Source organism: Phragmites australis, chromosome 21 (assembly GCF_958298935.1).
Source record: "Phragmites australis chromosome 21, lpPhrAust1.1, whole genome shotgun sequence".
Lineage (NCBI taxonomy): Eukaryota > Viridiplantae > Streptophyta > Magnoliopsida > Poales > Poaceae > Phragmites > Phragmites australis.
In genome coordinates this window covers 405732-422037 of record NC_084941.1, presented here as the reverse complement: position 1 = coordinate 422037, position 16306 = coordinate 405732, and the positions used below count along the sequence as shown (strand labels likewise).

The following is a 16306-nucleotide window of genomic DNA, read 5'->3' as shown; positions in this document are numbered from 1 at the left end:
GGGCATCAGACATAAATTATTCCAGACAAAAAAAACACTTCAAAAAAGGCATCAAATCGGAGATAACTTTTTCTTAAAAGGTCATCACACAGAAATTATTCCAGATAAAATAAAACACTTCAAAAAAAGAACTATCAACTCAGAGTTGATACATCTTAACTTTTTTCTTTACATGACTAAACTCCACAGGATACACGTTTCATCAATATAATTACAGAACTATCCCTATCAGAAAACCATCCAAGGAGTTCCTGCTGACATACAAATCACATTCTTCACAGATTACAGCAAGGAAGCTTTAATGCCACTGACGTATCCAATAGCAACATCACATTTTGAAGATGTTCCTTGGTAACTTCAATGCATCCTTCATCTTCATTCCTGATGTTTTTAAGATATGTTAAGGTTAGACCAGAGGTTTGTCAAAATATATGTTAAGATAGTAATAGTACACAAGATATATACTAGGTCAATAATGGATATGCATTATGAAGAAAGCATACCACTTTTAATCTGAAAAGAACAGATTATTGGGGTAAATAGTTAAGACTTGTCGTGTGCATGCTTCCGATTTGTGACAAAACTTAATCATACTATTCAGATAAGGGAAAATAACACAGAAGTTGGCTATATGATTATAAATATTGATGCTTAGCCAGAAACCACAAGGAATACAAGTGATAGTAAAGTACATGCAAGATCAATGCAACAGGTCTGGGACACATAGAAAATAAACCAAAGTTTACTGGCAGGTCCAACGACTTTCAATGGCATATACAAAAGTCTCCCCAACATAAATTAAGTCGCAATAATTAGCTTTGGTTGTTATTTGATTCCCTTGTTTATGTAGGTTTCTTCAAATTTCATCATCTTATGGACTGAAAAGTGATGAGTACTGATTTGCAGCAAAACTACGAAAGGTTTACCATTTGGCAGTGCAGGCAATGATAATGTTCGGTTGTTATTTGCTTCCCTTGTTTATGTAGGTTCCTTCAAATTTCATCATCTTATAGATCTTATGGGTTTCATCTCTAGCCTACCCCAACTTGTTTGGGACTGAAAGGCTTTGTTGTTGTTGTTATGGACTGAAAAGTGATGAGTGCTGATTTGCAGCAAAACTACGAAAGGTTTACCATTTGCCAGTGCAGGCAATGATAATGTTTGATGTGTGACGCGGCTGTCAGTGCGACACAAGGTTACAAACAGAGAGAGAGAGAGAGAGAGAGGATCAACAAACCTGAAAACAGAGTAGAATTCTCAAATAAAGATATGTGACAACAGAAAACCTGTAGCACAGCTGGAAAGCTGTGGATTTTACCAGATTTCATGTTAGGACCATATCCTGCATCCTTTTGAACACCTCATGCACAGATGAGGGATCTACATCACATCTGACACCCTCACCTCCGTACTGCACAAAAAGGTATTCTCTCGATGACATTGAGGGGGCAAAATATCAGATATCTCCGCCAGATCTTGGTTGGGTGGTAAAGGTATATCCCTTTGGTTTAGTGAATAATACGCATCCGCCAGGAGAAGCCAGACAAGGTCAGCATCCGTACAGGCAATATTACATAGGAGGAGGACAAGTTACAATCAGACTGAAATTAGAGCAAAAGCACATACACAAAGTAAAAACAAGCAAAAGAAAATTCTGCAGTTTGGAAAATAGAAACACATATAAATTCATTGTTTATAGACTAATGCATCAAGATCCATTAGATATCCAAACTGATAACGGCAAATTCCAGATCCAAGCTCAAACATAAAAATTAGGTCTACTTCACTTGCAAACTAGTCAAGCTCATAAACTCCAGGAGTATGATAAAGATTAGTGGTTTATTAGTTGAACGGTGAGACATGTTCACGTGGATCAAAAGCCCTCAAGCATGGTTTTGTGAAAGGGAGACATGAGACACTAACAAATATTGCTAGAAACTAATTTAAGAGATATTGCTAGTTCGTCCATATTTTTTTGTGGTAAAGATAAAGAGACAAGCAAGCTAATTGAATACGTACATAACTTACACATCGGAAAACAATCAGATGTGAGATACCATATCACTGAGATCTTGTTCCTTAGACAGATAATCAAGTATGGCCATAGTTTGTTCATAGCTGGGAGTAATCTATTCTCATCAGCATCTTCAGCGGCATCTGTACCATCAAGAAGTTCATCAAATGACAGAAACTGATGGCCTCCTCAATAACTGCTTTGCTTTGATTTTCACACTTATAAGCCTCCTCAACCTTGGCAATAGATATAATAGCATTCTGGAGACAATAGATAACATTATTAATAATTTAATATGGCTAGTTGGCTACAACTGTCAGAAATAGCTTTGCTTGGTTGAAACAAGAAGGCATGCAGGTATATGTTACTTGTGAATGTAACATTGCTGCAAAATTTTCGACTATCTAATACAAAATGACAATAGAAATAACAATATGAGAACTATGTCATCAAGTAATATAAGGTAGCAAGATTGCAATAGCACTTGGAATGATAAAATCACAGCATTGTCCCATTAATATCAAAATTGGAAAACAAATACAGTTGTACATAGTTGTCCCACAGGTACTGTATAAGCATACCATTAAGCTATACATTCCTAAACCCTTAATAAAAAACCAATATTTGGATATCATTGCAAATGGTGGCCAGAAAGTATAGAAAATAAAACAATGGGAACACAGGACAAAGACAAGGCCATAAAAATTAAGATAATGTTTGCCTTCCAAGTAAAAGATTAGAAAAGCCACACTTAGAACTTATTACAATATGTTATCCATACCAACAGAAAAAATACCTCCACAACGTCATTTTTTGGTCCACTTTACATGTAGTGCCTTTCTATCAGCAGAGGAATTATTGACATCAGAGGTAGAGTCGCCTGAAGCTTCATCATGGACTATCTGTTCTGATAGACTTTTGGTTGGCAATTGGCGAAGCATCTGCAATACATGCTCAGTTGAACTGCTGCCATCAGAAGAATGAGCACAATTCTCATTTATAGGTGTATCAAGTGCGCTCAAATTTTCCTTCTCACTTAGGACTATCCTCAAAGCCTCAGTCAATCCAAGAATGGCTTGCTCAATGCTCAAAGAACTACCAGCAGCACCAGTAATCATAGTCTTATGTGTCGAGAACCTTTCCAAGGCGAGTGACAATTCCACAAAGGAAAAATGCAAGTGCATCAGCAGAACCTATCTAAACAAGAAAAAGAGTTAAATAAATTATATGCATAATCTCCTACGCGTTCAAGAAAAAAGAATTATATGCATAATGGGCAAAGAAAAGGAATTGTCTCAGCAGGAAGAATCATGCATGCAATAAATAAAAACCATTGAGCAATGCCTTCATGCAACGGGGAATCTTAACATCAGTTGAATATATCTTATTCATGTTTTGTTTCAAGAGTAGAAAAATTGCTAGATCGATTATTATGCCAGTTGGCCCAAACCCACAGCTAACTGCATAGCATTGCCTTGGTTCTTGCACCTTCAGCCTATTTCATGCTTCTATGTTTTGTACCAGGTGTTGTTGGGGGAGATAAACATATATATACTTAAGCATTTCTGCCTGGATGCCTCACAAGATCATGCATGGATCTTCTCACCTTGGCAATAAGAATGTGCAGCGTGTGCAACGATTCCTTTCTAACATCTGCACTTCCACAGTTCCCTCTTGATGCCTCAAGTTCTGATGCCTTCCATATGAAAGCAAACGAAAATCAGAATAAAAGCTAAGTCACCCTGAGAAGAAATGGATACGCACATAAATTCAGGAATGAATGCAATACCTGGAGAAGAGGTGAGAGCCAGTGTCCCACAGCAGCTGAAGCATTTTGCGACCAAAGGAATGCAAGCAAGCACTCCTCTGGTCGTGCAGAGTACTTTGAACGAACTACACTTGCAACTTCCAAGCTTGTACTGGTTGGGGTTGTAGGAAATACTGTTGCATGCTTGCAAGAACAAGAGCGGTCCGAGCATGGCTGTAACTGCAAAACCATGGCTCTGAAGCATCTTATGATTCCCCCGCAGAATTCCTCTGAAGCCTCCGAAGGTGAAAGCATAGCCCCGGAAGTCAACTTTTTCAGCATCGCAACCACCTAGCGAAGGAAAAGAACGCTAGCGTTACAGATGTAACTAAAAAGATTTAACACAGGAGAAAACGGAATAACATGTTGTGTCTATCATGCGCTTAAACATCCAGCCATCAAGGGCACTTCATTCCATACCATCCTCAGTTGTACGAAAACCAATTCTCAAATCAAATGCGACATATGTTTAAGTAAATAAGGTAATTAGCATGTTCTAGCTAGGCATCCCATGAGCTGAGGCTAGGCTAGAGAATAAACAACATCAGCAGAGCAGAATTAAGCACCTCACCAGATTGACTGAGGTGAGGCGGCACTCGGTGAGAAGCACCTCGAGGCAGGCCAGCCCACCTTCGGCAACGCCATCAGTGATGTCAAGCTCCCCAGCACCCCGTCCCGGTGCATTGCCTTCCTTCCTGCAATGCACCGCCGCATCCAGGAGCAGGAGCAATGGAAACACTGTATAGTTCGAAGGGGGGAGAACACAAATTACCAAGCAAGCCCTGCATTTGCAGGCTGAAAACAAAATTAAGAGAGCGAAAAAATGTGGAGAAGGGAGAAGTGAGGTAGTACTCGAAGCAGAGCTGCAGGGAGGGGGCGGGGGCGGAGCGGAGGAGCGCGGCCATGGCGCCGAGGGAGGCGGCGGCAGCGGAGCTGGAGTCCGGATGTGCGGATGAGGTCGAGGAAGGCGACGGTGTGGGGCTTGAGGTGGGCGAAGACGGCGGCTAGGGTTTCGTCCGAGGCCGCCGCCATCTCCATGTCCATCTAACTCGGCGGCGACGGTGAGGAGTCGTCGATGTGGCCAGCGGGATCGCTTCGCGAGGGGCGCTAGCTTGCTTCCGGTTGGTTGAGTGCAGACGAGAGGGAGGAGAGGTGACGTCGTGGGGTTTCTCGAGAAGCGCCAAGCGAGCCGACGAGGAAGGGACCAGAAGCCGAATATGGCGTAAGGTTTGGTGACATCAACTGTTCGCGTATACGACGCTGGAAAACGTAAACTACCCCTTATACGTGAGCGAATATTGAAGGCGTACTTCTTGTGTACATGTCTATTGGCAGCCATCCTCAGCTCATCCCTCTCGTCTCTACTCTACTGCAGGTCTGCGACCATGCATCTAGCATCATCCCTAGGCATAAGGGTCCGCCTGTTTGTGATTGTTATGCTGGGTTGCGCTATAAAATCTAGTTAGTTAGAGCAATATTTGTTATTTCTAATGTGATTTTTGTTGTTACAAATCTTAAAATGATGCTTCCAACTAATAATTACACAAAAAATAGAAATAAATAAGTACTTTTGAAAAACAACCGCATGGCAAACGAAACGATAACTGTCGGGCGGGTGACGTGATGCTCTGGAGATTACTGTGCAACAGAGCGATGCAAAGTTAAGCTGTTTCATGAACTGGCAGAAGACATTTCTACGGCTGTGAAGCCTATGCTTAAAAATTTCTCCTTTTCCTACTCGTTGTTAGTTTACAATAACAAAACGTGCAGGCAACAACCGGTGATAAAGATTCAGATAGCACTTGGTATGCATAAAACAAGATGCAATAATTCTTAATTCGTTACATGATCGATATCCAAATGGAGCAGCCCAAGGTTCACCTTTAAATAATTCTTAATTTGTCAGCTATCTGAATTCTGACCAGATCAAAGCTAAAACTTTGGGACTTCGTAAATGTGTTGAACTTTTCATTTGGAGCAGGCAAACGTACTCTCACCCAAGACTAGAGTTCATGATTGCCAGCCATGCACTGAATTATTTGAGAGGACGATCGATCCAGGGTGAAGAAGAGCAAGGACACCATCCGAATGATCAACAGACACCGAGCACGATTCGCATACCTTCTTTCTGGGTGTCCTTGAACAGCATCTAATCATGCCATGACACGCAATGCAAGCAAACACTGACAGAAATACAATCAAACATGTAATTTGTCCCTACATTGCCTTTTTTTTGTTTGTTTAATATGTTATTCGCAAGATCGAGCACATCACCTCACCTGCATCTTCCTAAATAATTAACCTGACTGATTGATCTCCCCCCAAAAGAAAAAAGAAAAGAAAACCAACTCAAGAAATCGATTAACGATCGACGCGTGTGCACCGGTCGAATTCCGGGAGGCATGCAGAGTAATCAGGAGAAGATGTTGTCGAACGCGGCGGCGGTGATGGCGCGCGAGAACTCCTGGAAGTTGATGCGGCCGTCGCCGTCGGTGTCGGCCTCCTTGATCATGCCGGTGAGCTCCTTGACGGTGAGTGCGTGGCCGAGCCTGGCCATGGAGTGCGCGAGCTCGGCGGCGGTGATGAATCCGTTGCCGTCGCGGTCGAAGATGCCGAAGAGCCTGCGGAGCTGGTCCTCGGAATAGGGGGAGCGGTCGGCGAGGAGGTCGGGGGCCACGAGCGCGACGAACTCGGAGAACTCGACGAGGCCATTGGAGTTGGTGTCGGCGCGCTGGATGAGCGCGTCGAGCTGGTCGGTGCTGGGCTTGAGGCCCAGGGAGCGGAGCAGGGAGCCGAGCTCCAGCTGCGTGAGGGAGCCGTCGGCGTTGCGGTCGAAGGAGCGGAAGATCTCGCGCAGCTCCGCCAGCTGCTCGTCGTCCAGCCGCGACTGCTGCTGCTGCGCGTGGCTGATGGTGGCCGCCACGGCGCGGGTGGTCGTGGACTCCGGCGGCAGGGCGGGCAGTGGCTTGTGCGCGGCGGCGCCACCGTGGTCTCCGGCGGCGGTGTCGCTCATGTCGAAATCGGGAGGTGGGGAGGGAGAGGTGGAGCAAGGGATGGAATTGGGTGGTGTGGCCGGAGAAGACGGATCTTGGAGGAGGAGGTGGCGCCATGGTCACCCTGGTGGAGGCAGGGCCTGCTGGAGGGCCCACTGTCAGTGGTGGAAGCGAGAGCGACCGTGTCGTAGTGGGAGACACGTCTGGTACGTGTTGCATAGTCTCCACTCTTTCTGGCCTTTCATACCAACAGAATTCAGGGCTCCCATTAAGGCCAAAACTTTGGTGCAAACGCTCGATAGCGTGCTAACTTGCAAACTTCGGTTCTGGATTGTCCGTTCCGTATCCAACCGCGTGCCTTCATCCTACCATCCCACCCCACCGAATTTGCATAAACCCCCTCACGCTTTTTTGATATTTTACTATTTCATCCTCACACTTCCCGCCTGCAACCACATTTCCTAATTCTTTTGGGCTCCTCCTCCGCGGTGTGGAGTGGATACGCCATCAGGCTACCCCTTAGCAGCGTGGCATGGATTGGACGACGATGGGATCAGCTACGATGGCCTCGGCGGCGACGGAGTCTGGCACGGTGGCCACATGTGAGATGGCCAGAGGCGCGCCGGCCACCGGTGAGATGGCCACAAGTGAGATGCCTAGAGGCACGCCGGCCACCGGTGCGGCTGTCATAGGAGAGGTAGCCATTGGCGTGACGCCTTGGACAGCGACGGGCACGACGGCCACCGCCACAACGGCCACAGGTGTGACGCCCTGAATAGCGACAGGCACGGCAGCCACTACCATGGCGGTCACAGGCATGATGCCCTGGACAACAACAGGAACAGCGCCTTCATGCTCAGCGTCGATGCCCTGGACAGAGAGTTGCGCTCGCAGTCAGTACGCCTCGGCACCGAGGACGCCCTCCACTAGCACGACAAAATGCTCCTACGAGCTAGCACACTCATTGTGTTGCAGGTAAAGCATAAAAGAAAATAAAGAAATTCATTGATGTGCAAGCACCTCGTCGCAACGGTGGGGTTCATCCTCGCAGGGAAGGACCTCATCGTCGTCACGCTCATGTGGTTGCTTCTACTGCTATGACGGGGTTAAGACTTGGTGATGAAACGCATGGCAATGCAAAGACCATTCCCGTGACATGTGAAATGTGGATGATAAATTGACATTCCAAATGATCCATGATTGAAATGTTGGGATTAAACACTCAAAATGATCGTATTCATGATGTTCCAATTTTCGTTACATAACTCATCATTGCTTAGCTCTGTATGCACTTCGCAACCCCCAGTAGATTTACCGGCTACTTGGAATGTCATGTTGTGAGCTAGATTCATGTTGTAAACTGAGATTGCCATGTTGTAAAGTGGAGATTATGTTATCAATATAATTTCCAGTAGCATATTTTGTTAAACTGAGATTGTCAATACAAACTGAGATTATCAAAATTAAGATTCATGTTGTCAATATAAATTCCAGTTTTATGAAACAAAGTTCCAGTTTACAGCAATAGTATGTTACCACTAGCTTCAAAACACATCATTGTGCCAGCCTGAACTCCATGCAGTCCTTGCCCCATATCCCTTCTATCCTCCACATGGGGTAGAGCGAGCAGACGACCCTTGTGCCCTTGGTCACCTTGGTGTTGTTTGGTAGGACGTCTTCAATGAGGGCCTCCTCCTCGAATGACGTCATCGGGAAAGGCCTGAAACACTAGCAATGCTTCAGTTTGTTGGTTAGATGGTGGAGACAAGATCGAATTGTGACCAAGATAGTTGGGAGGAGACCAATGAAGCAGGCGAAAGATGTCTCACATGAGTGACTCAAGGAGCGTAGCTTGGAGGTAAATGGTAGACTGGAGAGCGTACAGAGAAGTCCCCGGGCCAGGTGCTGCTCTGCAGGCCCTTGAGCTCCTCGAGTGTTCTTGCCTCGATGTTCATGTGCTTGCACATCATGTAGAAGAACCACGTGAGTGTGACAGCGATGAGGTCCTTCTCGACTACGGTAAGATAGGAGGTGGTACGAGACTCCTATATATAAGGCGGGGACTCAAACCCCCGAGTGAGACTCTCTTTTCCCAGAGGAGGACAACTCATCTGCAACTCGACACAAGCACTAGAGCCACAGGAGATACTCGATGACTTCCTCATTAGTCTAATTTAGATCATATCTACTTCTTGTAATAGATCTAGACACATTGCTGTTACTCGAGTGAATATTGATAAATCATCAACCACACAGAACGTATGGTATTACTCTAATTAGGAGTTCGGACCTATATACATCGCATGTGTCTCGTCTACTGTTCGATTCCTAAATCACGAAAACAATCTGTTATTCTTACGGACATATTATCAGAGAAAAAACCCCGATAATTTTCATGACGTATTTATATCTTCATATCTTAAATTTATATTTAGTATTACCACGTTTAATATTTATATTTTTATTATAACTCAGGCACCTAGCTAGTTGACATTTACAAAACGGGACAAACATGGCATTTCCAGCTTGCTTTCCATGCACAGTAAAAAAACAATTGACGAGCGACATGATAAATACACTCCCATCGTCCTGTTAAACCCCGGCCGCATCACACCACCAACAAAAACCAAAAAGAAAAAGGAATCTCCAGCGCCGCCGCCGCAATACAACGCCTCTCCCTCTGCTCGCCGGCCGCGAGGCCCCTCCGCGCCCATGAAGAGGAGGAGGCGGTGGACGAGAAGGCGGCGAAGGCGAGGGTCAGGGGAGCGGCGCTGGACATGTCCATCCACCTCATCCCCATCCTCACGCTCCTCTGCTTCCTCGTCCTCTTCCTCCTCTCCCGCAACCACTCCTCCTCCTCCCTCAACGGTACGTACGGCTCTCTCCCTCCTTTGCCGTGCAATCCAGCGTGCCCTCTTATTCGTTCAGGTAATTCATTCATTGCACGTACAGATTTGCCTATGATGGCCGCCGCTGCCACCACCGCTCGCTCCATCGAGGCCACAGGTTAGCCATCCTAGATCCAAGAATCTTGTTGCGTCTGCTGGTTCTCTCTCATCTGGCCATTTCCTTTGGCAGCATCATTCATCGGGAGCCACGTGGACGGGCGGCTCAAGGAGGACCCGAGGGAACAAGGCCGCAGGAGGAGGCTGCGGGCGGCACGGCGACGGCCATGAAATCAGAATGGTAGCCAAAAAAATGGCCTTGTTATGTTTGTTTTTCTTCCCATTTTAGAATGGAATTGCTTTTTTATTGGCTGCTGATGATCACATGATGAAAGATTAGTATATTTGTGCTCCATCTAAATCTAAATGCAGCCATTATCCATCCATCCATAATCCGTCTCTTCTTGTCCTTTGGTAATGGTGTCGGCGCCCTCCCAAAATCAGCACCTCCAGTGCTATCAACTGCACAAGCTCTCTCACTGCAGAAGTGCAGAATTGTATGATGCTACAACTACAGGATAGCACCAAATACAACAACTTACTGCAGAATTGTACTGACATCCTCGAATATATCAGACTGAAAGGCACCAAATATACCTCAAAAAGGTGAAACACAAGTCAAATAACACCAATCAATTAACAACCATAAGACATCATTACCACACCAAGAACTTCAAAACACAAAGCGGCTACACAAAATAGATCCGCCGACAAGCAAATGCTCACCAGCAGCTAATATTTAAACACCAGCAAAGGCCAATGTGCCCATAGCTCAAATCACAGCTGCTCCACAAAATGTGAACAAGATATGCAAATTATCCATGTTACATGTCCTTGATATCAACATAGACTGCTCTCATGTTACATGTCTTTCTAGCTACAAAATTAGAGTTTGCTTTATTTGCTTCTACATTAGAGTTTCTGTAGCATAGCTTTAAGATTAGAAACTGCAACATAAAAAAGGCAGATGTGACAGATAGAGCCTCTGTAGACTAATACAAAGAGTCGAAACAACCGTTGAACAATGAACATATGCCTGCGCAAGGCACTTAAAATTCACAATAATCCTACGAAAACAATCTAAAACATATTGACTGGCTGAAAACTATGTCATAATCAGGTACGGGTAATCATACTAGAGCAGCTGGAAAAGTTAACGCTAAAATCTATGCACGATTGCATCCAATCGACTTAGATAGCCTGTCAATAAGCAAAAATAATACATTGATTAAATGATTTGTCCTTAGGTGATGCAATGATGATTCAGTGTTTTTGGTAGTTTGGGGGCAAATAAAAGCATCAGTGCAAGATTACAAGTAATGGTTTATTCCCTACTCTCTTCACAGGTTAAAAGGGGAGTTGCAGCATACATCTTATCCGTCACTCTAAGCTACCATTGTCCATGAATAAAATCCATAAAGAGAACAAAATAGCGGCATGATTTCTTACATTTTTCAATCCCTCTTGTAACTACAGTCTACTCATGATGACAACAACATTCACAAAGTCAATTTTAGGCTCAAGTTGTAGCATCATTCTTTAGTACTGACAATGACTATTACCCCTGGAAGAAACGACTGGCACAAAACCAACTTCTTTTGTAGGCACCGATAAAAAGTTATCTCTGAAAGTATTAAAAATGGCCTCTGTAAGAAAGCTATAGCGCAGACCATACTGCATACATCATTCACACCAATCTAAATCCGTAGCAGTTCAATTTTGAAAAAAAAAATCTAATTGTCATACAGACTAATCTAATTGTCAAGTTCCTTGCTTTCAAGGGAGAACACACCAACATCCTCAATTAAGCAAAACGATTTATAAAACCAACGGTACATAGCCCTAATAAAACAACAGGACACTTCACTTTCATTGTAAAGTCCAACTCGACATGTTGGGGTAACAATAGTGTTCGGGAAATCATGTTTTTGTTTATGACCTTTTATTGTTGGTACCTATTAAACATTGATACTCCAATCAGGTGACGTATCCGTATTGGATGTGGCATCTGATGCGAATACGACGCGGATACGTATCTGTCGAGTATCCGAAAAAAATCAGCAAAATACTGATTCATCAAGGATACTTCGGAGATACTTCTTGGATAAAACTCGGCCCAATACATCTCGTCTCCGGCCCATTAGCTACCCTAAACATCTTGTCCCCCTCTCGTCTCGCTACACCGTCTCCCTCTCATCTCCCCAGCCACCGCCCGTGCCCTGCACTTCTCCCTCTCGCTAGTCACCACCACACCGGCTTTCCTCTTGCCTCCCTCTCGCATCTCGACAGCCGCCTCCCTCTCAGCTCTCGCATCTCGCCAGGTGCCAGCCGTTGCCGTCGACGTGTCGTCGACCAGTCACGACCATGCCGGTGGCCACCCTTGCTTCCAACCAGTAGCCACCTCGCGCTCTAGTCGATGGCCGCTCCACCCTCCCGCTCCTCCAGTCACCTCTACTTCCAGCCAGAATTGGCCCGTCGCCCACCTACCCGCGCCTCTAGCTAGCAGACGCCCACCCGCGCCTCCACTCCCTCCAGCCGGTAACTGCCCTCTACATCTGGTGAGTAGCCCGCCCACTCGCCCGCCCCAAAATCTGTTATAAGACTGCGAACTGCCCTTGGTGAGTAGCACAACCGCCCGAATTTGGTCCTGTCTGGAGATGTACCTCCAGTGAAATAGATATAGGTTACTAAGGTTAGTGCGGTCCGCATTTAGTAGTATCTGCCCCTAAATCTATTATATTGAGGATGAAGTACCTACTGACAGTAATATAGCATATTGAATAGCAACTTATTTATGTTTTTTTTAAATAGTAAAATGTATCCGCGTATCGGGTTTTCTGGAAAAAAGGCGTATCCCTGTATCCGTATCGGCTCAATACCGGTACCCATATCCGTATCGGTACTGCATAGATTGGTACTTGATAGGTAAGGTGGTATAATGAAAGAGTAAGCTATTAGGACCACTAAATTAATAAGCTCCTAATCAGGCATCCATTATAGATCAGAATCAGGTATGGAACACTGCCATACAAAAACATGATAAAACTGAAAGAATAAATCTATGTTTTAATATTTCTATGCCAAGATATGAATTTTTATTTTGCAAACTTTCACTCCACAACTGATTAAAATCTGATATGTTAACGAATTGCAATGCTGGTGATGGTGGTAGACCAAAAACAGCAAAGCTTGGTGATCAGTGGATGCGTTTGCTGTCTCCCCTACAAGAGTGGCATATTATACCTCTGAGATGTATCGTGTTTCTTGTTTTTTTTTAAAAAAAAAGAGATGGGTCATAAATGTGAGCAAAAAAACAAGGCAGGCTGAATTTGCAAAAGATAGGAAAGACACAAGTCGTGAACAATACCATGTTCCTGAAACTGAATTAGCAGGAATCAACTTGATGGGGATTGAATGCGGATCAAATCATCCTTGATACTACAAAGCCTAGGTGGAATCCCAGCCTTGATTAATCATCATGAAGTAGGCTTCCTGCAACCACAAACATCTACCGCCCTAGAAGTTCCTAGTCTTCTTGGATGCTTGACCCAGCTCCGCGAGTTTCCCTTGTTGCTTGGGCAGGTAACCACCTGATAAACACATGCTCCCAATGGGGAACAAACGAAATCTGTCAGTCACAACCCCAACAATGACCTAGCAGCAGCACACTCAATCAAAATCAGACCATAGATCCAGGAACATACACAGCTCACTGATGAAGAACACTAAACCGCGCTACACTCAATTAGACCACAGACAGATCGAAGAGGCTATGTTCATTCTGCAACTAATTTGAGGAGAAATCCCTAGCCACTGTTGTGTTCTTACCGGGCCTGGAGACGAGGTTGATGCGGGAGCGCGGCACGGCGAACATCCAGCTGTCGTCGTCGAGCGACCTCACCTCCTTCTGCAGCGCCTCCATCACCTCCGACTTGAGCTCTGCGCAGGGAACCCGCCAACCCAATCATCAGTCACTCGAGGCAGCTAGCGCCTACGGCTTGCACGGGGCGGGGGGGGGTTGATTTTACCAGCCATGGCCTCATCCTTGCGGTAGAGCGCGTCGATGGAGTCGGCGACGTCGTCGGCGGCGCCTCCGCTCGCCGCCGAGACCGTCGACCTCGCCGGGGAGCTCATTGGATCGGAGACCGAAGGCCGTGCGGGGACGTGGCAAGGGAGAGAAATATTCCTGGGCTGGCCCAACTAAAGGTGGGCCCACAAGCGGCCTGCTTTGGACCCGATCAGCTTCGTCTCCCACCCGATCGAACCCAGCGATCCAAGCGAAGGAGAGAGATCTGAGCGAGCTCGGCGGCGACAAGAGAAGAGGCCGTCGAAGATGGTGCGGAAGGCCAAGGTTGAGTTCGACGAGCGGCCGCCGGATGACTTCGACCCGAAGAACCCGTACGGGGACCCGGTGGCGATGCTGGAGTACCGGGAGCACCTGGTGAGGGAGAAGTGGATCCAGATCGAGACCGCCAAGATCATCCGCGAGCGCCTCCGCTGGTGCTACCGGATCGAGGGCATCAACCACCACCACAAGTGCCGCCACCTCGTCGACCAGTACCTCGAGGCCACCCGCGGCGTCGGCTGGGGCAAGGACGCCCGCCCGCCCGAGTTCCACGGTCCGATCCCAGCAAATCCCATCCCATCCTTCCCTTTGTTCTATGCAGTGTGATTGATAGATGTGTTCGCTTATTCTCTGGTGCGCAGAGCCCAAGAAGGCCGTCGAGGCGGAGTAGCGGCGCTGCGGCTTCTCGTTCTGCTGTTCCTGGATTGGAGAGGTGAGGCCGCGTCATCTCTGCCTGCTAAAACTAAATGAAATGTTTTACTCTTTATGATACGCAGTAATCCGTATGGTGGAAATAAAATGGATTCCTCAAAGTTATTGGTGATGCTGGAAATATATTGGTACATCTTTTAGGCAATAGTAACCTGACAGAGACAATAGGAAATACCATGGAATAGCATGCTAAACTAGGATAAATGCAGGAAGGGATTTTCAGTTGACTGTATTTGTGAACTATCCTTTCTGTTTAAGCCTTTGAAGGGATTTTCTCTTGTTGAGCATGATTCTTCATGCCCTCAAGCGAATGGTTTGCGCTTTCATTGGATTACATACGCTTGGAGAAGGGATTCCAGGTACTTGTGAAGGTGGCAGCAGTGTTCACCTCTCACTGCTGCTTTTAGCGTGTTAAGTGATCCTTTCCTGGACCTAAGATATGTATCGCACAGCTGAGATAAAGTCTAAATTTCTTAATAGTGTACCCATTCATAGTGATAAGCAGTCAACTGTATCAATTAACTTTTGTGGGCCTGGGCCAACAATTTTGTTGAAAGTTTCTCTAGCAGTCGACCTTAAGTTACTTTATATGTGTGTTTTCACTTGAATTTTATGAGAAAATTAGAACTTTGTATCTCTTATCATGAGTTATTAGACCGACTTACCATGTGTGCTGGTTTTATTTCAGCAACTTGACCTTTGTGAATTATAATAGAAGGATATCATGTATCCAAGTTCCATCCCGACTATACTCATTTTTAACAGTTGTTTGTAATATTCTCATGCCATGAAAAGAAAGAAGATATAATTGTCTGTAGTTTGATGTAGCTTTGGTGTCTATTTTGATCAAATATACTAATCTGTTAGTGCTGGAGTGCAACTATTTCACTCAAGTATGATTTTTTTTGTTTACTTCATTGCACATTTCATGGGAATATCTCATCATTCTTCTGACATGTCGATTGCACTGGCCCATCTATCATGATGATCCTTATGTATCTATGGAAATTAATTTGTGGAACTACTTGAATAACTAAATAAAGCTAAATAAGTGTTGTGTATTTATTGAACTACCTGAATAACTACATCGGTCTTTTCTTATTCTTGTGCAGGTGATCTTTCCATTGAATTGAAAGGTGTAACTCAGGAACTGCTGCAATTCTTCTTTTACCTCTGAAGCTTCCAATAAGTGATGCACAAAAAAAACAATGGTGTGCCTGTACTTTTCCTTGTACTCTTGTGAAATTGAGCAAATCACCGCTTGAACCTTGTGCCTTGTTCTTCAATTGTCTAACCTTAAGGTTTATACAAATGGTGTTTTCCTCGCATCTTTGTTGGGCAAGGATGCGAAAGGCAGTTGTTACCTTTTGACGGTTGCTTAGCTTAACTTTGCTAGGTCTGAACCTTGGCTGGAGCAGCACATTTTTATCATCATATCACAGGTACGCATTGCCCAATTCATTTTGCTACGCTTCTCGATTATCTACCAGGGTTCACCTTACCGACCGGAGCTCGGTTACCGAGCTCCGGCGGTAACCGAAAATGCGCGATAACCGTGGTTACCGGTCAAAAATTTTAAAAAATTCGGAGAAAATTCATTTGGCAAAATTTGAATTTTGGAAAAAAAATTGCGATTTTAACCGTTCAGTAACTGCTCGGTTTTGGTCGGTTACCGAGCGGTTTGAATCGGTTACCGAGCGATTTTCTCGTATTTTTGAATTGGTCGGTTACCGAACGGTTTGGATCGGTAACCGCTCGGTTTTCTCGATT

The 16306-nt window shown here is 45.2% G+C and overlaps 3 protein-coding genes and 1 pseudogene across 3 annotated transcripts; 1 reads left to right on the top strand and 3 right to left on the bottom strand.

Annotated features, from left to right (window-relative positions):
• Positions 1-58: 58 nt before the first annotated feature.
• On the bottom strand, positions 59-4805 carry LOC133903032 (uncharacterized; annotated as a pseudogene).
• Positions 4806-5992: 1187 nt separating this feature from the next.
• LOC133903033 (probable calcium-binding protein CML11) lies at positions 5993-7042 on the bottom strand. Its single transcript, XM_062344373.1, has one exon. The coding sequence runs from the start codon at positions 6832-6834 to the stop codon at positions 6235-6237; it is 600 nt and encodes a 199-aa protein (XP_062200357.1). The 5' UTR covers positions 6835-7042; the 3' UTR covers positions 5993-6234.
• Positions 7043-13061: 6019 nt separating this feature from the next.
• Positions 13062-13918, bottom strand: LOC133903036 (protein SAMBA). Its single transcript, XM_062344375.1, has 3 exons — positions 13788-13918; positions 13588-13698; positions 13062-13349 (listed from the first exon to the last, which is right to left on the bottom strand). The coding sequence occupies exons 1-3, from the start codon at positions 13891-13893 to the stop codon at positions 13276-13278; spliced, it is 291 nt and encodes a 96-aa protein (XP_062200359.1). The 5' UTR covers positions 13894-13918; the 3' UTR covers positions 13062-13275.
• Positions 13919-14092: 174 nt separating this feature from the next.
• LOC133903035 (NADH dehydrogenase [ubiquinone] 1 beta subcomplex subunit 10-B-like) lies at positions 14093-15864 on the top strand. Its single transcript, XM_062344374.1, has 3 exons — positions 14093-14378; positions 14467-14537; positions 15649-15864. The coding sequence occupies exons 1-2, from the start codon at positions 14093-14095 to the stop codon at positions 14493-14495; spliced, it is 315 nt and encodes a 104-aa protein (XP_062200358.1). The 3' UTR covers positions 14496-14537; positions 15649-15864.
• The last annotated feature ends 442 nt before the right edge of the window (positions 15865-16306 follow it).

What these genes read in the sequence shown, in the direction of transcription:
- LOC133903035 (XM_062344374.1), top strand. Translation starts at nt 14,093, where the DNA reads ATGGTGCGGAAGGCCAAGGTTGAGTTCGACGAGCGGCCGCCGGATGAC. An exon ending in CCGCCCGCCCGAGTTCCACG is followed by an intron (nt 14,379 to 14,466) that starts GTCCGATCCCAG and finishes TCTGGTGCGCAG; the next exon opens with AGCCCAAGAAGGCCGTCGAG.
- LOC133903033 (XM_062344373.1), bottom strand. Translation starts at nt 6,834, where the DNA reads ATGAGCGACACCGCCGCCGGAGACCACGGTGGCGCCGCCGCGCACAAG.
- LOC133903036 (XM_062344375.1), bottom strand. Translation starts at nt 13,893, where the DNA reads ATGAGCTCCCCGGCGAGGTCGACGGTCTCGGCGGCGAGCGGAGGCGCC. An exon ending in CAAGGATGAGGCCATGGCTG is followed by an intron (nt 13,699 to 13,787) that starts GTAAAATCAACC and finishes TTCCCTGCGCAG; the next exon opens with AGCTCAAGTCGGAGGTGATG. An exon ending in CAACCTCGTCTCCAGGCCCG is followed by an intron (nt 13,350 to 13,587) that starts GTAAGAACACAA and finishes TGTGTTTATCAG; the next exon opens with GTGGTTACCTGCCCAAGCAA.